The sequence below is a fragment of the Pan paniscus genome, chromosome 22 (assembly GCF_029289425.2).
Source record: "Pan paniscus chromosome 22, NHGRI_mPanPan1-v2.0_pri, whole genome shotgun sequence".
In the NCBI taxonomy this organism is placed as follows: domain Eukaryota; kingdom Metazoa; phylum Chordata; class Mammalia; order Primates; family Hominidae; genus Pan; species Pan paniscus.
In genome coordinates, this window is record NC_073271.2 from 42,337,999 (window position 1) to 42,362,650 (window position 24,652).

Genomic DNA, 24,652 nt, shown 5'->3' on the forward strand with positions numbered 1-24,652 from the left:
TGGAGGGGCTGGACAGTCCTAGGCAAAAGGAACAGCAAACTCAGAGGCCCAACTGTGAACTGCCTACCATGCTCAAGGAAGGAGCAGAGGTCAGAGAGGAAATGGGGGGCAGATCACTCAGGGCCCTGGCCACCCCTGCAAAGTTTGCCTTTGATTGCAGGTGAAAGAGGGAAACCACTGAGAGGCTGTAAGCAAGCAAGTGACATGACCTCCATCTTAACTCACTTCAAAGGCACCCACCAGGTCTACCAAGACTAAACTGCAGCCTACTGTAATACTCCAGAAGGAAGATGATAGTGGCTTGAGCCAGGTGGTGGCCATGGAAGTCATAACAAGTGGTCCAATTCTGAATGTATTTTCAATAGAGCCAATAGGATATGTGAATGGGCTGATGTGAGGGGATGATTCCAAGGCACCTGATCTAGGCAGCTGGAAGGATGGAGCCGCCATCAACAGAGATGACCACCAAAGGAAGGGGTTGGTTGGAAGAAAGCCGGGAACTGGATTTGGGATATGTTAACTTTGCAGTGGCTACCAGACATCCAATAGGTGTCTAATGAAGATTTCAAGGAAGCAGTAGCATGTTCAAGTGTGGAGTTCAGAGGTTTGAGATACAAATTTGGAGCTGTCAGAATAGTGATGTTACTTAAAAATCCATGAAACTGGATGAAATTTCTGAGGAGTAGGTACAGACGATGCAGAGGAGAGGTTGAGAGAATGAATTCAGGGGGCAGCTGGGGGATGAGGAGGAACCAGCAGGGCAGGAGGGGGACCACGGACATCCTAGGAGCAAGGAGGGGAGGATCAAGTATGGGGTGCTACCAAGGATTGGGATTCACGGTCATGTTCAACCCTGGGCCTTCATCCCCATGGGAAAGAAGGCTGAAGAAGTGAGTATCACAAGCGTTTTTGAGGAGTTTTACCATTAAGAGGGCAGAAACATGAAGTGGTGGCTAAAGAGGGAAGTGGGACCAAGACAGGGAGGCATGTTTCATGTCTGTGTGCTGCTGATGGGCACCACCTAATATGGGGAGGGGTGGTAGCACAAGAGGGATACTCATTGAATGAATGTCCTTGGGTAGATGGGAGATGAGATCCCAGCCCAGGGAAGGGCTGACTGACTACGAGCTGCATGGTTCGTTTCCAGCAACAAGAGGGGTCAGGAAGGGGATATAGGGAGGATGCTGGATGTGGCTGGGAGGGCAGGGAAGGCAGAGGACAACCTGTGGAAGGTCCCTTATTCCTGATTCTACTTCTCAGTAAAATGGTAAACATGGCCATCAAATGAAAGGTATGCATGGGAGGGAGGGAAGTGGGCAATGTAGAGGAGGGGCAGCCCCAGCTCCTGTCCATTCACAGCATGGGATGATCCACCAATGCCTCAGGCTCCCAAGGGCAGGGTGCCTGTGGCCAGCCATAGTGTTCAGCACTCACCATCTTCTGAGCAGACTTAACCACATGAATTTCCCAGAAAAACTTAACACTGACTTTCAATAATAAATAATAAATGAAATTCACCTCAATATAAACAGTTAGAAACATACTATCTAGGGCACTGCTTCTGTCTTCAAAGAGCTTTTAAATAGTTACATCACTAAAACTGTTGCTAATAATCCACCTGCCCTTCTCCATCCTGGCTGTCTTATATTAATCAAGCAATAACCAGTCTCCCCTCACAGCATAAAGCAGACTAAACACACATGAATTAGAAGGAAGTGGGCTTCACCTCTTGTTCTCCTCTTTCTCCAGCAGCAGACTGCTCGACAAACACTGCGCCAAGAGCTCCTCAGCAGAAGCTCCTCGCATCAGATCCTCTGTGCTGGGAATCCTCCCCTCTTGAGCACACTCTGTGCTCCTCTTCCAGTTACGGTGCATGTGAAGCAATGGTATGGGAAAATTGTTTGCAGAAGGATGAAAAGGCTTTATTCCCAAACTGTAAGTACATGATTTGAAATGTTTATGGTCAAGAGAAAATATTTCTACAGCATCATGTAAAGCATGTAGATACATTTGCACATGTGCATTAACATGTAAGAACATGTGCCTCAGACACATGTGCCCTCCTGGGACAGCTCATGCTGGCCCCATGCCTGCTTCCAAGCTTCCATCAAGTCAGGGAGTGGAGCAAAGAGGGAAGGCAGCCCCTGTACTGTAGGGACCCTTATGCACAGAGGCATTGAGACTGCCTGTTCCTCTTGGAAGCTTCTGCTCTCAAGAGGCAGCTAGGTTTTTGGAGCTTCTCTGCTTCATGTCTTGCTTCCCACCCTAGGGTTCCAGATTCTGTTCTTCCCTAGTATTGGCAAGGTTTTTTATAGATAGCTCTTGGATATATTTGGAAGTAATGTTTACAAATGGTGAGAGAGAAGGCATCTGACATTCTTTTCTAAACACATGCCAATATTTGTCTTTTCCCCACTAATTTCAATAATTTGGCCTAACACTTTTGTCACATATTCTGACTCTTTATTCTGATCCATTTATCTACTCTGGCATCCCCACATGGTTTTAAGTACTGGAGCTTTACTGTATGTCTTGGTATCAGGCCAAGCAAACCTTGTTAGTCTTATTTAAAACTTTCTCAGCAATTGGTGCATATTTTTTTATCCTGATGAATTTTAGAACTTACCAGTACCAGTACTGACATCTTCACAGCATTGTATCCTGTCAACAACCTAGTCTGAACCTCAATGGTTCAGGTTTCCTTTGCACATACAGGCCCTGAGAACTCATATGTTAATGACAAAGACATTCCGGGAAACCAGGAGGTGAGGAGACCAAGGATTAGGCTCCACTCCTATTATGAAGATGAACAGTTTTTAGAGTATCATGGAGTTGGAGAAGGTACTTCAAGGATCTCTATGGGGAACAAGAAGGAACAGCAAAGTTCCATCATCCTATGCCCTTTCTGTTCAGGTTTATTGTTGTGAATGAGAATTTTTTTTTTTTAACATGTTGTAGATCTATCTATCTGATCACCTTATTGAACTGAGAATGGTTCTATGGACTTGACTTTTCTTGGACTGACAACTGTACTGTCTGGAAATGGCAGTTTCTCCTTCCTTTCAGTATTTGTGCCTGTCTATCCCACATCCCTGTACTGGTCAGGATTTCCAGGACAATAGTGAATAACAGTCGGGACAACAGGCTGGTTCTGATTCCACTGTTCCTAACATTCTACCAAGAAGCATGTTTTTTTTCTATTTTGGTAGTTTTATGTTAGGTAGCCTTATCAAGTTAGGACTTTTTTTTTTTTTTTTTACCCAAGCTAAAGAAAGTACCCAAAATAAAGAAATTTTATCAGGAACAGGTATAAATTTTAAGAAACGTATTTCAACGCCTGCTAAAATTACCACTTATTTTTCTATTATGGCAACAAATTACATTAATAGATTTTCACTGTTATTGTTTATCCTGGGAGAAAGCATACTTGTGAACTTTTTTAGGTACTGTGCTTTGGAACCAAATTTGGAAGTGAGATGAAATGTCAGCTGTACTCTCCTGGTTAGGTATGATTTCAGGGTCAGGTATGCCTGATAAATGAGGTGAGATGCTTGTAACTTTGTTCTAGAATAGTTTCTACTGCATGGGAATGATCTGTTCCTTGAGGATTTGTCACAGTCTGCCCACAGTGGACTGGATTTGGCATGTAGGATGTTAATTTCTATTTACTTTGCAAGAAAAATACAGTTTAGCAAGCAACAGAAACATACTGAACATGAACCTCACCGTCCCTCTCTCAGCTGTAGCTCCTTCTGCGTCTGCAACCTGGCTTGTTCCCACGACAAAGGAACATCATATTTTTTCAAATCGTTTTTAAAAAAATACACACATATCTGACCATCTTCACTCAGCGCCTCTGAGAAAACAATACAAAAACAGATAAAGAGGCCAGCCTGGCCAACCCTGTCTCAAAAAAAAAAACACACACAAAAAAAAACAAAAACAGGTACAAATAATATTTAAACAGCGACAGGTGGCATGTGCTTAAATTCACTGATTTAAGTGCAAGCCCTTTGATTAAAGTCACACAATTATGTGACTTCCACACTTGGGTTAAATAGGCTCCCAGGGTCCATGCATCACTCAAAGTCCAGACAGGCTTACATCCAGACTGGCAGGGCCAGTAATGACTACTCAAAAGCCACAAAGTCCTCTCTAAGAGCCATCCTAGGGGGCCTGTTTCAGGGAGGTGAGTTCAGGCTCTACCAGAACCTTCCTAGCCTGTCTCAATGTTTTTAAGTCACTCACTTGAAGAGGGAAGTCCTAAGGAAAGGAAGGATAGAGACCCAAAAGAAAAGCAGCAACATCAACTAAACATCTTCCTTTGCAGAAACTGGACCAGGAAAGTCTCGTGAGGAGCTGATCCCATTGCATCAAGCTCTAATTACCTGATGTAACAGGAAGCCGGGGGGGCGTCCAGTCTCTCAGCTTGTGGTTGATACACAAGGCGATGAGATCATCCCATGGGATCTCCATGACGGAGGGGCCTGCCCCATGGACTGGGGAGGGGCTCTTGCTCTTCCACCTACAGTAGGTTCTGTGGAGCAGGTTCTCCACCTGGGACTGGAGGACAGGCTGTGTCTGGCGTGAGCTGGGGATCTGGGAGGCGTACTGGACAACCATGGAGCACACGGGGAGCCAGGGGGCTGGGGAGAAAGTGCCTCATTAGTTACAGGTTTGGCCAAAATACAGGTGAAAATGTACATGAAAACATTTTCTCAGGAGAAGGCAACTGTGAAGTTGAGAAGTCTGCTTTCTAAACGCAGCGGAACCACAGTTGTTGAGGGGGAAGAGCAGCTTGCTCCCAGGGTCTAGGTGAGGGATGCAGACAGTCCCCCTTAATGGTGTTGCTAGCCAAGTTCTACCCAGAAGTTCTGACTGTACAGGCCTGTGGTTGTGCCTAGGAAATCTGTATTTTAACAAGCACCCAGATGAGTCTGGTATAAGTGGTCTTAGCTTATTTTGGGGAACCCCAACCTAACCAGAGCACCGAGGGCTTGTGCTGAGTGGTTTGCTTCCCTTTGGGTTCCTTCAATAATGAGCATGAGTTAGACCTACTACAGACCACACCCCACAATTTAGAAGGGCGCCTGAGGCCCAAAGGGGAGTGTCTGTGCTAATGCCACAACTTCTGCCAGATAAGCAGCTCATTCCCTTCTGAGTGCATAGGAAGGAGCAGCCCCATGCCATACTGGGCTTGAGCCAGCCAGATGGCCTGTAGGATCTGTGTCAAAACAGCCCAAAGACCTCAGCCAGGAACAGGGGCACAGCCAGAGCCATAGAACAAGGCCTCTTTGACAAAGAAAGAATGTTAAATCAGCACTGAGTGCCATGGCCGTGGCTTGGGGACAGGGCTACATGGTCCCCATGCTCTTTGCCCCTTGTCTGTTCTGAAAACAGGGACCCTGTGGGGCAGGCAGGACAGGATCAGGGTTGGTGTTCCTCCCAGTACCACTTGTCACTTTTCTCCTGAGGCTGAGTGAACTCCCATGGACTGCCTTGCTGGTCAGGAAAGGCTAACAGCCCCCATTCCACAAAACCCAGCTTGTTCTGGCCCATGAACCCAAAGGACCAAAGGAAGGTGCAGGCGAGCACAGCATGGAGACACATGGAGGTGGACGTGCAGCCCTCACACTGGTGCCCAACACCTGCCAGACGGTTACTACAGTGAGAAGGAAGCCTGAGACTTGGCTGCAGCTACCCACCAGACCTCCCCAGCTCAAGCACGTACCCCCCAGGGGTGGAAGGTCCATTTGCGGAAGCTGGAACCCGAGCACAGCCTGCTTCAGCCAGGCCAGGTGCTCTGGTGCATTCCAGTGCAGGTGAGGAAGCAGCCGGCTGCCCCCTGCCTCAGCAAACTCAGTGACAGGCCAGGACAGGTCACACAGCTGTTCAGAGGACACCACAGAAGCCAGGAACTGCAGCACACTGTTAAACAGCTCAATGATGGCACCAGGCTCCTGAGAAGCAAGACCACCCAGACGCCTCTCTCTTCTGTCATGGAAAAAGCGGCCACTAAACTCATGGCCAATCCCGTCTTCGACGTACTGAATGAGAGTCTGGCAGCAGAGGTCAAGGGAATGGGGGCAGTGGGAAACCAGCCACTGCACTGCTTGCAAGACCTGAGAACAAAGACAGAAGAGACTTGGTTGAACAATTCACACTGTTTTTCAAAAACAGCTTTCTGAAAGGGCTTGATCCCCCAAGGTTGCCCACAGCAGGTAACACCAGAGTACTGGGCTCTCAACTGTGGTAGGAAGGGGAACAGAAGTGTCCTATGCAGTTGAGTTTAGCCTTCTAGGGCTCTGGAGACATGTCCAGTAGGGGCACTAAAGAGAGCCCCCAGATCCCACCTGGCCTGAGGAGGAGTGTGACCTGCATGGTTGCCCCGTGGAAAGGCCCAGGCCCTCAGGAAACCAGCCCTGAACATCCCCTTCACCATGCACAGAAATGGAGTCTTCTCCTTTTTGGAAGGACTAACAGCTTCACTATGTGCCAAGATGCCTTCACACCCTATAGTTATCTTACTTCCTATAGTTATTTTAATTCCTGGCACCTCTTTCTCTAAATTGTTAGCAAAGACTCCCCCTGCCCTATTTTTTTTGTTTTTGAGAAGGGGGTCTTGCTGTGTTGGCCAGGCTGGTCTCAAACTCCTGAGCTCAAGCAGTCCTCCTGCTTCAGCCTCCGAGTAGCTGAGACTACAGGTGCGAGGAGCCACCACGCCCAGCTTCAGACTTCCTTTTTAAAGGAAACATCAAATAACATTATTTCTTCATATATTCAGAGGACAATTACCCTAGAAAAATAATTTCTGTATCTGACCTTCAGATATAAGACATGTTCATATTTTAAATTCATAGAAACAAAAACACTAAAAAAATTTTACATGAACAATTTAATTTGCAGATAGCAGGACTGTGGGCAAATTTTATCTTTTATTTTGATTTCTGCTTATGTTTTTAGAAAGTTATCTGTATAAAACATACAACTGCTGCCAGGCGCAGTGGCACACCACAGTAGTCCCATATACTTGGGAGACTGAAGTGGGAAGATTGCATGAGCCCTGTAGTTTGAGGTTGCAGGGAGCTATCATCATGCCACTATACTGGGTGACAATAAAACCCTGTCTCTTAAGAAAAAGAAAATGCAAATGCTAATATACACTCAATTCAAGATACAGCAAAAGGGGAAAAAACAAAATATCTTGACAGACCATTAAAAATGATGAAACCTTACCTTAGTTGAACCTTGTAGATCATTAATGGTATCAGGGATCTCGGTAACAGTGTAATCTGAAATCAGCTTAGCTGAAACCAAGTCCTGTAGCATCAGACCTTTAAGAGAGACATAGATGAAGGTCACTTGCATTCTGCTGTCAGCACACCTGCTAACACATCTCACTGTGCTGACCCCACCCAGTCCTGCAGTGGACAGTCACCACAGGGGTTGCTGTCTCAGTGATTCCTGACCCCAACACTACTGGACCATCCTCAGACCCAGGGCCTCCACCCATTTATTATTAAACAATGCTGCTTCATAAACGAGACTTCCTTCACAAACCATCTTCTACTTCCTTCTCAACGGCGTCCCCTCCTGGGCTAGGCACAAGAACCACCAGAGGAAGCGCAGGCTGGAAGGGCTTAGCCTGCAGGAGCTGCTTGAGCTGCAGCAAGGCCGACAGCCAGTACACGTCCTCCTCTGCCACATCCTCACTCTTCATTTTGGGGGGAAGCAGCAGCATGAGCCCACTGGCTCCCAGGAGGTCCTTCTGTGTCTCCACAGCATCAATGGCACCATCACTGAGGGCGCCATGGGCCACCTGCAACAGCATCAAGATCATCAGGAGAGATGCACCATGGGACGCATCAGCAGTGATTGATCTGCCCCAGAGCAACTGCAGCCAAAGCTCTCCATGCACTAAATATTGACTGTACTCCAGACAGGCCTCCAAGGGCACAGCTGGGCATACCCTGTAGTTATCTTACTTCCTGTAGTTATTTTAATTCCTGGCCCCTTTCCCTAAATCCAATTGTTAGCAAAGACTCCCCTCAACCTTTTTTTTTTTTTGAGAAGGGGGTCTTATTATGTTGCCCAGGCTGGTCTTGAATTCCTGGGCTCAAGCAGTCCTCCTGGTTCAGCCTCCTGAGTAGCTGAGATTACAGGTTCGTGAAGCCACCATGCCTAGCTTCAGACTTCCTTTTTAAAGAAAACGTCAAATAACATTGTTTCTTCATATATTCAGAGGATAATCACCCTAGAAAAATAATTTCTATATCTGCCCTTCAGATATAAGACATGTTCATATTTTATTTTATTTTTATGTATTTATTTTTTGAGATGGAGTCTCACTCTGTCGCCCAGGCTGGATTGCAGTGGCATGATCTCAGCTCCCTGCAACTTCTGCCTCCTGGATTCAAGCAATTCTCCTGCCTCAGCCTCCCTAGTAGCTGGGATTACAGGTGCCCACCACCACACCCGGCTAATTTTTATATTTTTAATGGAGACAGGGTTTCACCATGTTGGCCACGCTGGTCTCGAACTCCTGACCTCAAGTGATCAGCCTGCCTCAGCCTCCCAGAGTGCTGGGATTACAGGTGTGAGCCACCGCGCCCACCCATGTTCATATTTTAAATTTATAGAAACAAAAATGAGAATAAATGCAACAGAATTAGTGCAAGAAACAGCCAGGTCAACAGGTAATTTAGCCTCCAGCTAGAATTGTGTTTGACCATATTACTATAACTTTAATTAACCTTAAACAGGTATAAAAAAGTTAAAGCTAGGCACAGTGGCTCATGACTGTAATCCCAGCACTTGGGGAGGCCAAGGCAGGAGAACTGTTTGAGGCCAGGAGCCAGGAATTCAAGACCAGCCTGGGCAACATAGCAAGACCCCATCTCTACAAAAATAAACAAAAATATAAGCCCATAATAATAGAAGGAGGGAAGGCAAGCCAGCAGCAGATGAGGGATTCTGATACATTTCTAGAAAGCAGCAAATAGATGTGACCAATCCCTGGGTTAGGGAAGCAGAGGATGCCATATGTAAAGGCTGCAGATGTGGGTGTGTAAGGAGTCAGGTTGACTGAGCCTGCAAAAGCCCTGTATACCCAGGCCCTGCAGACACCAGGAGCCAAAGGTGAAGTTCAGAGCCTGACCCTATTGGCGGCACCCACCACTGCAGGCAACCTCTATGCAAAACCAGTCCCCCTGGGCCCCTGAACAGGAGTCCTGAGAGGATCCAGATGCAGGGCCATGGTCAGGCACAGTGGAAGGGACTCAGCGCCAAACCACTCCCAACCCTACCCTGAGAATACCAGCAGCTCCCCAGAAAGCAGATGGCACAAGTCCTTTCCAGAAAAACTGAACAGTCTAGGGAACAGACATCCAGATCCAGACATTTGGGAGTCCCTCCAAAAAGCCTGGCTTGCCGTTTAGCTACCATCCACCCCGCCCCAAACACAGAACTTCTTGGCTAGCCTTTTAGGGCCTCACTCAGATATAGACAGACAGCCTTGGGTAAGGCATCTGAGGAGGGCCTCCAACATAAAAGAGATAAACTGGAGTAACAGAGAGGGAAAAAAAAAAAAGAGGAATCAGATAATACGTGAACCAAAGAAAACTTAGACCCCAAAAACCCTAATTTCCTTGGAAAGATAAGATGATGCATCCAAAAAATAAGATGCTATGAAAAAGTCATGATAAGATGAAAGAGGAAATAAGTAATATATATGGAATAAAAAATTCAGTAGGACAATTGGAAAATAAAGTCAAGGAACTCTTTCAGAACACAGTAGGAAGAGATGAGGTAGAAAATAGGATAAGAAACTCAGAGGATCAATTGATGAGGCCTAACATCTATCTAATAGAAGTTCAAGAGAGAACAGAAAAAAGACAGAGTGTCATAAAGACATGAAAATGTCCCAGAAGTGAAATAGGAGTCTCTAGCCTGAAAGGACCTGCTAAGCCCTGCACAGTGAGTGAAGCTAGTCCAGTGCCAGTGTAACAAAGTGAATTTTCAGGACGCCATGAACAGAGAGAAAAGGCTTCCGTAGAGAAAACCAGGCCACACAGAAAGGAACAGGAATGGTACAGCAACAGTGGATGCTAGGTGACAGTGGAGCAAAACTGGAAGGAAAATAATTTTCTTTGTTTTGAGACGGGGTCTTCCTCTGTCATCAACACTGGAGTGCAGTGGTGTGATCATGGCTCACTGCAGCCTTGAACTCCCAGGTTCAAGCAATCTTCCCACCTCAGCTTCCCAAGCTACTAGAACTACAGGCACACACCACCATGCCCAGCTAATTTTTGTATTTTTTATAGAGACAGGGTTTCACCGCGTTGCCCAGGCTGGTCTCGAACTCCTGCACTCAAAACAATCCGCTCACTTCGGCCTCCCAAAGTGCTGGGATTACAGGCATAAGCCACTATGCGCGGCCAGGAAAATAATTTTCTACCTATAATTTTACAAACGTAGCTAAACTATGAAGCAAATGTCAGAATGAAATAAATGCATTTTCTTTTTCTTCCCCCAGCTTAAGGTATTTTGTTAATAAAATCATTTTCATAATGGAAAAGACTCAGAAAATTCCCCTCGCATGACATATAACATCCAACAAGGGGATGAACCAAGAAAAAATACTGCAGCAGCTGCTAATGGCAACACTGAGCAAGCACCTGGCCTGTGCCAGGCACTGTCCTGTGCAGTCTGTGTTTGCACTCACTTTATCCTCAAGAGCCAGATGAGCATCTCCACCGGACAGCACCTGCAGAGGCTTGGGCAGTTTATTTTACCGTCTCTGAGTAAAATAGGGATAATAAGTAACAGTACCCATACACAGGTGGCAGAGACGCTAGGGAACTTGCCCAAGGTCACAGAGCTTCCAGGTGGAGGAGCAGGGATACATGTGCTCACAATGATGGCACTAAGGCACATGCTGCCTGGATGGAGACCAGCCCACAGATGAGAGTTCCAGGACAGAGGGAACATGGATGGATCAAGTGAAGTGACAGAACATTTGGAAAACTCTACCGAGATATATATGGCCCCCCAGTAAAAATTAAAGAGAAAGAGAACTACATTAAGTGAGACAATAAGGCAACTCTATTTCTTGCAGGAAAAAAATAATTGTGGTCATAGAACACTACTGGTTCTGAGGTGAATAGCAGTCACAGAGCCATCAAAATATGACCCCACTCACTGAAGTAATACAAAGTGATAGTGTAGCTATCCTGGGAAGACGTGGAAGGCCGAGCAAGGACCATGGCACAAGAGGCCACGCTGTACCTAGTATGGTATGCAGTCGCCAAGAGGACCCCCGATTCCGCCTAGTGTTCATGCCCACGTGTGATCTCCTGCCCTGTGAGCTGGGCCTAGCCACTCACTTCTGACAGACAGAAGCCAACAAAAGCAACAGGATGTCACTTCTAAGTTTAGGTTATAAACACAGTCAGACTTCCATCTAGGCTCACCTCTTGCTCACTCTGATGAAAGCCAGCTGCCATGCTGTCAGCTGGGGAGAGGCCCATGTGGCAGGAACTGAGGAAGTCTTTGGCCACAGCCTGCAAGGAAGTGAATCCTGACACAAGCTCACTAGAGTGAGCTGGGAAGTAGATACCCTTCAGTCAAGCTTTCAGATGAGCCCACAATCCTAGCCAACATTTTGATTTCCACCCATGAGAAACCTTCAGCCAGAAGACCCAAGCTAAGCTACACCTGGATTCCTGACCCACAGATACCATGATAACAGACATTATTTTAAGCTATGTTAGGAGTAATTAGTTATTTAGGAATAAGGTAACTAATACATTTATATTAATGGGAAGTCAGCAGAGAACATTTAAATGGATAAACTGAGAAATGGCTGTGTAAGTGTGTGATCTGGAAACAGGAGAAAAATGCGGCCCTGAAGAAAGGAGTTAAGAGAGGAAGGAGGAGCTACTATGTCTCATTTTAAATCACGTGGGTGGCATTATTTGACTTCTTTTTAAGTACACGGAAGTGTTACTTTCTTAAATGAAAATGAAGGTAACAGCAGCAGTAAACTAATTTCCAGTGATGAAATGTGACTTTGTAATCCCAGGAAAAGGGAAGAATTTGCACCAAGAAGTTACTGTTACCTCAGAATGGCAAGAGCATGGATGGCTCTTATCATCATCTTTATACTTCTTTTACATTTCCTCATTTTTTAAAAGTTTTGTGTACGTATTACACTTAGGAAATCCAATATATCGTATTAAAACAGCAAAAGTAAAGAAGCAGGCTGGGCTTGGTGCCCACTGCTCAATTTGACTGGCTTAAAAAAACAATTTTTTAAACGACATGTACGGACAGACATAATACTTGCTTCTGAGCCTCCCAGTCTTTCAAAATCACATTAGGGAATAAGCAGTATTTGCATGGTTCCAGTGATATCTGGGAGTAAGTGAAAGTAATGAAAACACAGAAGTAAACACAAAGTAATTATAGTTCACCTTTATACACACGTTAACAGAAATCATCTGATCCCCTTTGCTGCTAAGTGAGTTGAAAAGCGAAAGCGTCTGAATCCCACCAGCATCGCTGGATGTGTCATCCACTGAGCCTTCATCTCCCATGAACTTGACTTTTAACCAATTTGCTAGAATTCTACAGATTAAAAAAAAACAAAAAACAAAAAAAACACTTGAAGAATCTAATTCTAAATTTGAATTATAAAGACTTTCAGGAAAAGAAGAAAGAGAAATATCACACAGACCTAGGTCCACAAATACCAAATCTTACTATGAAGCTGACCTGCACAAAACAGGCTGTCGTTTTAAAATGGAGCAACGATCTGTACTCGTTCTTTTTTTTTTTTTTTTTTTTTTTTTGAGACAGGGTCTCACTCTGTTGCCCAAGCTAGAATGCAATGGCACAAACTTGGCTCACCGCAGCAAGCAAACCTGCCTCAGTAGCTGAGACTTTCTCAGTAGCTGAGACTACAGGCATGGGCCACCATGCCCAGCTAATTTTTCCATTTTTTTTGTAGTCTCACTCAAAGGGTCTCACTATGTTGCTCATGCTGGCCTCAAACTCCTGGGCTCAAGCAATCCTCCCTCCACAGCCTCCCCAGTTGCTGGGATTACAGGCATGAGCCACTGCTCCCGGCTTCTACTTGTTCTTAATTGGGCAGGAGGAGGGGGCACTCCATTCCATTAGAATGGAACTGGCTCATTCTAATGTGACTTAAAATTCTGAAGCATTAACATTTTCAGCAATAGAAAACATCCCTAGAGTTTGAAATACATGTTTTTTACAGATCAAATTTCTCATACCTGAGACCTTAAGAATTCTTAAGTGACATACGAACTTAGCAAATGAGAAGACAGCTATTTTAAGAAATGACTCACCAGCTGGGTGTAGTGGCTCACGCCTGTAATCCCAGCACCTTGGGAGGCCAAGGCAGGTGGATCGCTTGAGCCCAGTTTGAGACCAGCCTGGGCAACATCGCAAAACCCTGTCTCTACAAAATATATACAAAACTAAGCTGGGCGTGGTGGTGTGCGCCTGTAATCCCAGCTACTTGGGAGGCTGAGGCAGGAAAATTGCTTGAACCTGAGAGGCGGAGGTTGCAGTGAACAAAGTGTACCACACGCCAGCCTGGGTGACAGAGTGAGACTCCATCTCAAAAAAAAAAAAAAAGAATACAGGCTTTCTAAGTGAAAAGGTGTTCTGGAATTATTAACAGTGATGGTTGCAAAACCCTGTGAATATATCTAAAAATCACTGAAATGTACACTTTAAATGGGTGAAGTTTATGGTATGTGAATAACATTTCAATAAAGCTATTTTAAAAATAAATTGTAAGCCGGGTGTGGTGGCTCACGCCTGTAATCCCAAAACCTTGGTAGACTGAAGCATGCAGATTGCTTGAGCCCAGGAGTTCAAGACCAGCTTGGGCAACATAGTGAAACCCCATCTTTAAAAAAAAAACATTAACCAGGCATGGTGGCACATGCCTGTAGTTCCAGCTACTCAGGAGGCTGAGGTGAGAAGATCAGTTGAGCCCAGGAGGTCAAGGCTGCGGTGAGCTGTTATCACACCACTGCCCTCTAGCCTGGGTGACAACAAAGCAAGACCCTGTCTCAAAAAAACACAAAGAGACTATAGTTGCTTTAAAAACATGACTTCTGTATGCTATTTGGTTACAGAAAATAAGATCATGTCAATTTTTTCTTTTTTAAAATGCCAAAAGTTTCTTTAAGGGGAAAAAAATGGAACTATAGTAAACAGACTATAAACTGTCTTACTGAAGAGTCTAAAATGAAGCAGGTCTATCAGTGTACCTTAACACAGCTTGAAATAACAATCAACTCTTAAATGCTTTTGGTCTAAGACTGTTGCCAAGTAATATGGTTTGGATTTGTGTCCCTACCCAAATCTCACGTTGAACTGTAATCCCCAATGTTGGAGGAGGGGCCTGGTGGGAAGTGATTGCATCATGGGGGTGGAATCCCCCTGGCTGTTCTCATGATAGTGAGCTCTCACGAGATCTGGTTAAGTGTGTGACAACTCCCCCTCACTGTTCTCATGATAGTGAGCTCTCACGAGATCTGGTTAAGTGTGTGACAATTCCCCTTCGCTGTTGTCATGATAGTGAGCTCTCACGAGATGTGGCTGTGTGGCAACTCACCCTCACTGTTCTCATGATAGTGAGCTCTCAACAAGATCTGGTTAAGTGTGTGGCAACTCACCCTCGCTGTTCTCATGATAGTGAGCTCTCAGGAGATCTGGTTAAGTGTGTGGAAACTCCCCCTTGCTGTTCTCATTACAGTGAGCTGTCACGAGATCTGGTTGTTTAGAAGTGTGTGGCACCTCCCACTTTGCCGTTCTCATGATAGTGAGTTCTCACGAGATCTGGTTAAACGTGTGGCATCTCCCCCTTCTCTCTCTCTTCCTCCTGCTTTGGCCATGTAAGACATGCCTCCCTCCCCTTAGCCTTCCACCATGATTGTGGGTTTCCTGAGGCCTCCCCAGCCATGCTTCCTGTACAGCCGAGCCAATTAAACCTCTTTATAAAGTACCCACTCTCAGATATTTCTTTAAAGCAGTGTGAGAACGGACTAATACAGCAAGTTTATGGAATAAAAATTGAAATAATCAAATCTAAAGTTTCAACTTAAAATCATGAGCAAAACAGACTGTAAATTCAAGCATTAAAACATAAACCTACACTTCTGAGTTCCCATCACACATAAGAGGAATACCCGGCCCTGGCCCACAACTCTGCCCTGCCCACTCCACCTCTTAGAAACCCCACAGGGGAAACCCTTCCTGACCTGCCACAACTCTCTGGGGACTGCTCCTCTCCATCCGGCAACACCAGCACCAGCTTCCAAAACACATGCTCCTGCCTCCCAGGGAGGTGCTCAGCCACGAGGGATGGCAGGTCCAGAGATGCCCATGCCACATCACTGGGAGGAACAGACCACCGTGGATTAGCCAGTGTGTGAGACCCTTGCAGGAGCAGCACACACATCCTATGAGCAGGAAGGGGCAAGTTGGAGGAAAATCAGGTTCAGAGATTGAACTGCAAACTAGAAACCAAGTCTGGAGCTCATCGAAGAGACTTCAGTTGGAGATGCATGAAGGGGGCTGCCAGTGTGACAGACTGGGGAACAGGGATCACCAGGGGGTACGCAGAAGGGTGCAGCATGACAGACCTCAGCAGCTGCTGGTAGAAGTGCTGAACCTTCATCTGGTGAGCCGTCTTGTTTCTGAGCCGCCTTAACCTGCAAAGGAAAGCAGAATGACAGTGTCCCCGCAGGAGCTTAGTGAGAAGTACTGGCTAGTGTCCCCTGGGGAATACTCAGGAGACTGAAAAACACATTTTCTGCCAATGAAACGGGTTAGAGGATTCCTCCATTCCACAAATATCATGTTAAGTATCCACTGTGTGCTGGCTATGGGAGATTCAGCAATAAACAGACAAAATCCTGCCCTTCGAGAACATAGGCTCTAATGGGGAGAGAACAGCATCTCTAAGTGGCTGGCCTGGCATGTGTGAGGTGTCGGCACTGTGGGCAAATGCTGCCAGGTGGGGCTGGAGCCAGGCAGGGTGCGTGTTGCAGTCTCACTCAGGGTGGTCAGGTGATATGTGAGCAAAGACCTGAAGGAAACAGGGGGAGCCAGCATGACAACTTCTGGAAACAGCAGAGGGCATGGCTGTGCCAGGCCATAGCTGGACCTGGTGTGTTTGGGGAGAGCAGTGAGGGCAGCGGGGGAGGGGTTGGGTCCACAATGCAGAGACTCGGGGAGTGCTAGGGACGCCACCGAGAGGCAACGCCACCTGGCTGAGCTGTCGGAGGATCCCTCTGTTGTGGTGCTGAGGACACGATCGGGGCCCAGGGTGGAAGCTGGCAGACAGACAGGTGCTGCAGCAACATTCCAGTGAGGTGGAGAGAACTGCCATGCCCTCGGTGCGTTCTGAGGGCAGAGCTGAGGATGCTGGGTCTGAGAGAGATGCAAGCCCAGGTTTGTGCCCTAAGCACAGGAGGACAGGACGGCATCTTATGAGCAGGAAGGGGCAGGGTGGGGAAAAATCAGGTTTAGAGGTTGAACTGCGAACTGGAAACCAAGTTTGGAACTCAGGGAAGAGGCCTCAGTTGGAGATGCATGATGGGGGCTGTCAGTGACAGACAGGGGTGACAGGGCTATCACCAGGGGGTGCGCAGAGGGCAGAGGTCTGGGCTGAGGGGGCAGGGTGGAGGGCTCAGACAAGGAGACCGAGGCTGACAAGGGCAGCTACGGAGGGGGGACACAAGAAGCCATGACTCCAGGAGAAGGCCAGGTCACTATGTGAAAGCAGCCACAGGTCAGAGGAGCCAGGCCCAGCCCTGGCCTCACAGCATGCCTCCAACAGGCTGGGACTGCCACCCCCACTGCCGGCGCAGAACCTGATGTGGCTAAATGAAACCCACAAGACAGTTTTCAGAGGGAACATCCAGTGATGACCAGGAGGAGGACAAGACATGACATGAGGCCCCAGCGGTGTGCCTGCTAGGCCCTCCAGGCTGCCTCCCCAGTCCCCACCCACAGGGAGGCCAGTGAGCCCTGAGGCCAGGCAAGAGGTGGCACCTACATGGGTTCTAAATAAAGGCCAAGCCCAGCATGGCCAGGAATGCAGGCTGAGGGGGGTCCTGGCATGGCCCTGAGGAGCCGGTTCTGCTCGGGGTGACCAGGAGGAGTGGCAGGGAGGACCAGGGCCACACCAAGGGGCCTCAAGAGGGAAATACTGGAGGGTGGAGGTGGAGTCTGGAAGATGCTGCCACAGAAAGGGGGCAGTGTGTGAAGGAGACGGCGGGAGGAACAGAGGGATGGGGCGGGGATGGGATCGGAAGACACAGGCCAGCGTGGACCTCCGGCTCCTCCAACAAGGATGGAAGTGGCAGGTACTTAAACTGGGACGAGCAGGAAAAGAACAGGTGATGCAGAGTCAGACTCAGGCACCAGGACGCTGAGTCTTTCAAGGTGAACTCAGAGCTCTGCTTTCCCAGTGGAACAAGTCACACGTCCACAACTGTGGGAGACAACCTTCAAAATGCAACCCTGTGCCTGTCCTCGCCTCCAGGCTTCACCTATCTTCACCCTCCAAACACACACATTAATTCCGCTCCTGGTAAAACCAAGTGGGGGCAGGGGAGCCCTGACGAGGCAGGCGACAGCTGATGCTGACCTGGTGCAGGAGATGCCCAATCTCCCTGCATGGCCCAGGTCCAGGAGGCCCCTGGCCAGGTTCTCTTCAGCAATGGGGCACTCTGCGCTGGGCGCCAGCGCCCTCAGCCGGTCGCTCACGTCCACGCAGCAGGGCGCAGCAGGGAAAGCCCGCATTTGGCGCCTCAGTTTCTTGCGGGCTGTGACAGCTTCCCTCCACCTGGGGACATGAAAATGTATCATCACAGAGTGTTTTCAGGGTCTTCAAACTGAGAAACACATTGCAGTCAGAACTCAGGCATGGGGAAGGAAGGACATCAAATGAGTGTGGTGAGCAATGAAACTACTGAACATTAACAGTTAATACTGAATGAGCTTTGGAGGCTGACTTGGCAATATGGATACAGATTTAAGATACATATACCCAGCTGGGTGCAGTGGCTCACGCCTGTAATCCCAGCACTTTGGGAGGCCAAGGCAGGCGGATTGCCTGAGCTCAAGAGTTCAAGACCAGCCTGCGCAACACAGTGAAACCCAATCTCTACTAAAATACAAAAAATTAGCCGGGCATGGTGGCGGGCAACTGTGGTCCCAGCTACTTGGGAGGCTGAGGCAGGAGAATCCCTTGAACCCAGGAGGTGGAGGTTGCAGTGAGCCGAGATCACACCACTGCACTCCAGCCTGGGTGACACAGCAAGGCTCTGTCTCAAAAAAAAAAAAAAAAAAAAAAAGATACATATATCCCTTGACCCACAGCCACCACTGATAGGAATTTATCTCCACACACGTGCCTGTGTGCAAACGGGTGAGATGTCTGTCTGTACAACGACAGTCACTGCAACAGTCTTTACCAGAGCTAAAAAGAGCTACAGCCAGGCTCGGTGGCTCACGCCTGTAATCCCAGCACTTTGGGAGGCCGAGGCGGGCGGATCACGAGGTCAGGAGTTCGAGAGCAGCCTGGCCAATATGGTGAAACCCCATCTCTACTAAAAATAAAAAAAACAAAATTAGCCGAGCATGGTGGCGCATGCCTGTAGTCCCAGCTACTCAGGAGGCTGAGGCAGAAGAATCACTTGAACCTGGGAGGTGGAGGTTGCAGTGAGCCGTGATTGTGCCACTGCACTCCAGCCTGGGCGACAGAGTGAGACTCCATCTCAAAAAAAAAAAAAAAAAAAAAGAGCCACATGAAAGTCCATCAACAGAAGACCAGGAAGGTCATTTATGGTACATTATCGCACTGACCTCAAGACTACTGGCAACGGGGACAGCTCAGCATGCTGCTACAGCCAAGCCTCCACCTCATATCAGATGGAGCAAAGGAAGGCTCAGAGCAAAGCAGGGATCATGAGCCCATCTGTGCCAACAGCCACAAGAAAGGACAGAAAGTCTCTGGATGGTTTCGCAAGCAGCTGCTGCTCGCACAATGGACAGGGGTCTGTTGTAGAAGGAAGACTCACTTCTCCCCATACTCCCTTTTATACTGTTCCATCTGCCAAGGACACTATTACTGATTTTAAATTTTATTATGAAATGAATCATACAACATACATAACACATATATGCCCAGTTATAAGATTAATAAATCATCAAGCACCTGTGCACTTACACCCAGTTGAGAAGTTGTGGCCATGAGAGGCACCACCTCCCATTCCCAAAAGTAACCACTATGCTGAGATTATGATCATTATTTTCCTTCTTTTCTTTAGGGTTATACCACTATATATAAATCCGAAACAACCTATTTAGTTTGAATATACACTATTTGTATATTCCCTATTAATTGCTTTTTCTCCACTACTTATATTTTGAGAATTCACCCTTATTGGTGCATGCAGCCATAATCTGGCTTGTTCACAGCTGTCTCCCAGCACCTAGTGCAGTGGGCAAATGACAGGCACCCTATAAATATCAGTTGACATACAGAGTAGCCACCACATCCCAATCTAACTCCTGACTTTTCCGCTTATATTGTGTGTGTGTGTGTGTGTGTGTGTGTAATCAAGTATTTCTGAAATGCAGTATAATCCAATTAGAGTCTATTTTAGGTATTCATTGCTATAACATTTTCCCTCATCCTTTTACCACTGAATACAGAAACTGATAGCTCATATATTTTGAATTTGGTAAAAGACTCTTCCCCGTGTGTGTGGATTTTGCCTGTAGGAACACAGGACTCACCGCTGTAGATACTTGCAGAAGCACTGAAGCTCCTGGAGGGTCTCCTTTGCAGTCTGGAAGATTTCCTCCACGAGAAACAAGTCCACTAAGTGGGCACAGACATCCTCACAGCAACGGGCCACACGGACCCTCTGGTCTGTCTCTACTGCATTCCTAGAAACAGGGCAATCAGCATGGAAGACACTGCACTTGGGGCCCACAGACACTGAGGGCTTGCTTGAAAAGTGCAAGAGTCGGTCAGGCGCGGTGGCACACGCCTGTAATCCCAGCACTTTGGAAGGCCGAAGCAGGTGGATCATGAGGTCAAGAGATCCAGACCATCCTGGCTAACATGGTGAAACCCTGTCTCTACTAAAAATACAAAAAAATTAGCCTGGTGTGGTGGCAGGCGCCTGTAGTCCCAGCTACTCGGGAGGCTGAAGCAGGAGAATGGCGTGAAGCCGGGAGGCAGAGCTTGCAGTGAGCAGAGATCGTGCCACTGCACTCCAGCCTGGACGACAGAGCGAGACTCCGTCTCAAAAAAAAAAAAAAAAAAAAAAAGAAAAGTACAAGAGTCGACCAGGCACAGTGGCTTACGCCTGTAATCCTAGCTCTTTGCGAGGCCAAAGCAGGCAGATCACTTGAGGTCAGGAGTTCGAAACCAGCTTGGCCATCATGGTAAAACCCAGTCTCTACTAAAAATACAAAAAATTAGCTGGCGGCCAGGCACGGTGGCTCATGCCTGTAATCCCAGCACTTTGGGAGGCCAGGGCAGGTGGATCACGAGGTCAGGAGATCGAGACCATCCTGGCTAACACGGTGAAACCCCGTCTCTACTAAAAATATGAAAAATTAGCCAGGCATAGTGGCAGGCTCCTGTAGTCCCAGCTACTCAGGAGGCTGAGAATGGCGTGAACCCGGGAGGCGGAGCTTGCAGTGAGCTGAGATGGCGCCACTGCACTCCAGCTTGGGTAACAGAGTGAAACTCGATTTCAAAAAAAAAAAAAATTAGCTGGGCATGGCGGTGCGTGCCTGTAATTCCAGCTACTTGGGAGGCTGAGCTAGGAGAATCGCTTGAACCCACGAGGCAGAGGTTGCAGTGAACCCAGATCACGCCACTGCACTCCAGTGTGGGTGACAGAGCAAGACTCCGTCTTTAAAAAAAAAAAAAGTGCAAGAGTCTGCATCCTCAGTATTAAAATGTAATTCTATCTTCACTGTAAGAGAAGCTTTAATACTTAAACTACAGACACCTAGAAAGACAGGGTAAAAAGAATTAAGTGGAACAGGGTGCCAAATTATAGGTCCATAGAGGCCCTTGTAACAGTTAAGAAATAAACGTTTATCTTAATAAAATAGTCAGAATTTTTAATTATTTTAGAGACAGGGTCTCACTATGTTGCCCAGGCTGGAGTACAGTGACCACCACAGGTGCAGTCATAGCACACTACCTGGAACTTCTGAGCTTAAGTGATCTTTGCACCTCAGTCTCTTGAGGAGCTGGGACTACAGGTGCCTGGCGTAGAATTTGTAAATTACCATGCAGACAACCACAAAATCTTCTCATCAGCAACATCTGACTTGTGCAATCAATTGGAAGTGTCTCAAATATATGATAAATGCCAGTGGCTAATAAGGATGGCTGACTATGATCATGTGGTGGCAGCCCTCATATAAAAGAGAATTTTTTATAATAAAATTCTATCAGCCAAGGGAGCACAGAGGACTGCATCAAATACATTTGGTCACAAAATCAAAGTAGCTTAGACAGGCAAGACCCATTTCCAATAGCCCATCCTCAGTGGCGCAAGACACAGCCTAGGGCAGAGCCAAAGCTCACTCTCCTGGCACAGCAAGACACCAGCGTTTCACTTACTTCAACTCCTGGGAGCAGGTTTCTCTCACAAACTCCATCATCACGCGTTCCATCAGCTCCACAGCCAGGCCCTGGCTCAGCTCACTTAACACCAGCTCTCTCTCTTGTTTCAACCTACAGGGAAGAGAAAAAATACACAAGGGTAATGTTTAAGAATAAAAATAAGTGCTGTTTGTTTTACTCCCTGGCCACGCAGACAGGGATTGAGGTGTGCTGCCTGAGTCGGTAGGCCACCCCTACTCCAGCTCCCCTGACACCACCTCCCTTCCCCTGCCTTTCCTGGCTGGGAAGGGCCACTGCTCACGGGTAGGTGTGGCCTGAGGAGCTCCATCCACCCCCTGGGCTGAAGCATAGGAGGGCATGTGTGGGTCAGCAGGGGTGGAATGGTAGCACAGTGGACAATAGCAGGAGCATCGCGGCCAGGGCCAGTTCTTGCCTGTGTCCACACTGAGCTCCTTATTCGGCTGCGTGGACAAGACACACTTACCTTTCCTCTTCAGCCCGCTGCCTCTCCTGCTCCCTTCGCTCTCTTTCCTTAGACACTTCTTCAGCTGCAATGTGCCTCAAAATGCCCGTGGTTGCAGCTGTTAACAAATCCTCCATAGCAGCATTAGAAACACTAAACGGAGCAAAGGGGATAGCATTCAAAATCAGAGTCAAGGCCGGGTGCGGTGGCTCAGCCTGTAATCCCAGCACTTTGGGAGGCTGAGGTGGGCGGATCACGAGGTCAGGAGATCAAGACCATTCTGGCCAACACAGTGAAACCCCATGTCTACTAAAAATACAAAAATTAGCCAGGCGCGGCAGCACACGCCTGTAGCCCCAGCTACTCAGGAGGCTGAGGCAGAAGAATTGCTTGGACCTGGGAGCGGGAGACTGCAGTGAGCCGAGATTGCGCCACTGTACTCCAGCCTGGGCGACACAGCGAGACTCTGTCTCAAAAAAAAAAGAAAAAGAAAAATATCAGAAAAAAGCCAAGTCATTGACAAGGGGAAAAAAACACACAGGTTGAGTGTCCCTAATCCAAAAATCTGAAATCCAAAATGCTCCAAAATCTCAAACTTTTTGAGCACAACATGTCATGCTTTTCAAAGGAAATGCTCATTGGAGCATTTTAGAATTCAGATTTTCAGATTTTTAGGTAAGAGATACTCAACTCGTACATATAATACAAATATTCCAAAATCCAAAAATATCTGTCATCTAAAACCCTTGTGGTTCCAAGCATTTTGAAGAAGGGATATGCAACCTGTACTTGTTTGGCTGCCAGCAGAAAAATTAAGCCCACTGTTAGAAACACACAATCTACCAAAACTGACTCATGAAGAAACAGAAAAATGTGAGTAGACCTATAACTAGTAAGGAGACTTCCAAACAAAGGAAGGTATAAGACCAGAAGGTTTCACTGGTAAATTCTATTAAACACTAACGAAAAACTAACCACCAATCTTTTTCAAATCCTTTCAAAAAACTGAAGAGGAGGAAATATTTACTAACTCATTTTATGAGGCTAGCATTGCTCTAATACCAAAGACAGACCAAAGACACTATAGGAAAACTACAGACTGAGCAGGCACAGTGGCTCATGCCTGTCATCCCAGCATTTCAGGAGGCTGAGGTGGGAGCACTGCTTGAGCCCAGGAGTTCAAGACTAACCTGGGCAACATAGAGAGACCCCATCTCTACAAAAAATTTAAAAATTAGCCGGGTATGGTGGCATGCGCCTGTGGTCCTAGCTACTTGGGAGGCTGAGGTGAGAGGATGGCTTGAGCCTAGAAGATCAAGGCTGTGGTTAGCCGTGATTGTGCTTCTGCACTCGGGTCTAGGTGACAAAGTAAGACCCTGTCTCAAAAAAGAAAAAAAAAAAAGGAATAAAGAAATAAAAAGGAGGCCGGGCGCGGTGGCTCACGCCTGTAATCCCAGCACTTTGGGAGGCCGAGGCGGGTGGATCACGAGGTCAGGAGATCGAGACCATCCTGGCTAACACAGTGAAACCGTGTCTCTACTAAAAATACAAAAAATTAGCCGGGCAAGGTAGCGGGCACCTGTAGTCCCAGCTACTCGGGAGGCTGAGGCAGGAGAATGGCGTGAACCCCGGGGGGCGGAGCCTGCAGTGAGCCGAGATCGCGCCACTGCACTCCAGCCTGGGCGACAGGGAGACTCCGTCTCAAAAAAAAAAAAAGAAAGAAATGGAAAACTACAGACCAATATCCCTCATGAATATGGACATAAAAATCCTCAACAAGGCCAGGTGCGGTGGCTCACACCTGTAATCCCAGCAGTTTAGGAGGCCGAGGCGGGCGGGTCACGAGGTCAGGAGATCGAGACCATCCTGGCTAATAATGGTGAAACCCTGTCTCTACTAAAAATACAAAAAATTAGCCAGGCTTGGTGACAGGTGCCTGTAATCCCAGCTACTCAGGAGGCTGAGGCAGGGGAATCGCTTGAATCCGGGAGGTGGGGGTTGCAGTGAGCCAAGATTGTGCCACTGCACTCCAGCCTGGGCGACAGAGCGAGACTCCGTCTCAAAAACAAAACAAAACAAACAAAAAAACCAATTTAACCTAGAAGGCAAAAACTTTATACGTTGAAAACTACAAAGCATTGTCGAAAGAAATTAACAATGACCTAAATAAATGGAAAGACATCCCATATTCTCAGATTAGAAGATTTAATATTGTTAAGATGACAATACTGGCCAGGTGCAGTAGCTCATGCCTGTAATCCCAGTACTTTAGGAGGCTAAGGCAGGTGGATCACTTGAGGCCAGGAGTTCGAGACCATCCCTGGACAACATGGCGAAAAGCATCTCTACAAAAAATAAAAAAATTAGCCAGGCTGGTGCCCACCTGTAATCTCAGCTACTCGGGAAGCTGAGGCAGAAGAATTGCTTGAACCCAGGAGGTGGAGGTTACAGTGAGGCTGAGATGGAGCCACTGCACTCCA

At 47.3% G+C, this 24,652-nt stretch overlaps 1 protein-coding gene and 1 long non-coding RNA gene across 6 annotated transcripts in view; one reads left to right on the forward strand and one right to left on the reverse strand.

Annotated features, from left to right (window-relative positions):
- MCM3AP (minichromosome maintenance complex component 3 associated protein) overlaps positions 1 to 24,652 on the reverse strand; it is a 51,571-nt gene that overhangs the window by 3,968 nt on the left and 22,951 nt on the right. For all 5 annotated transcript variants that reach the window (XM_034948060.3, XM_055105162.2, XM_034948059.3 and 2 more), the window contains exons 15-27: positions 22,194 to 22,325; positions 21,707 to 21,820; positions 19,852 to 20,004; positions 17,696 to 17,893; positions 15,684 to 15,752; positions 15,300 to 15,434; positions 12,474 to 12,627; positions 7,561 to 7,819; positions 7,237 to 7,334; positions 5,732 to 6,122; positions 4,389 to 4,646; positions 3,727 to 3,856; positions 1,727 to 1,933 (exon numbers count right to left, since the gene is read on the reverse strand). In XM_034948060.3, coding sequence (XP_034803951.3) covers positions 1,727 to 1,933; positions 3,727 to 3,856; positions 4,389 to 4,646; positions 5,732 to 6,122; positions 7,237 to 7,334; positions 7,561 to 7,819; positions 12,474 to 12,627; positions 15,300 to 15,434; positions 15,684 to 15,752; positions 17,696 to 17,893; positions 19,852 to 20,004; positions 21,707 to 21,820; positions 22,194 to 22,325 — 2,298 coding nt within the window. The remainder of the gene's footprint in view (positions 1 to 1,726; positions 1,934 to 3,726; positions 3,857 to 4,388; positions 4,647 to 5,731; positions 6,123 to 7,236; positions 7,335 to 7,560; positions 7,820 to 12,473; positions 12,628 to 15,299; positions 15,435 to 15,683; positions 15,753 to 17,695; positions 17,894 to 19,851; positions 20,005 to 21,706; positions 21,821 to 22,193; positions 22,326 to 24,652) is intronic.
- On the forward strand, positions 1,750 to 15,043 carry LOC134729734 (uncharacterized). The gene is made up of 2 exons (XR_010111099.1): positions 1,750 to 1,935; positions 10,535 to 15,043. It is a non-coding gene; the product is annotated as an uncharacterized LOC134729734 (long non-coding RNA).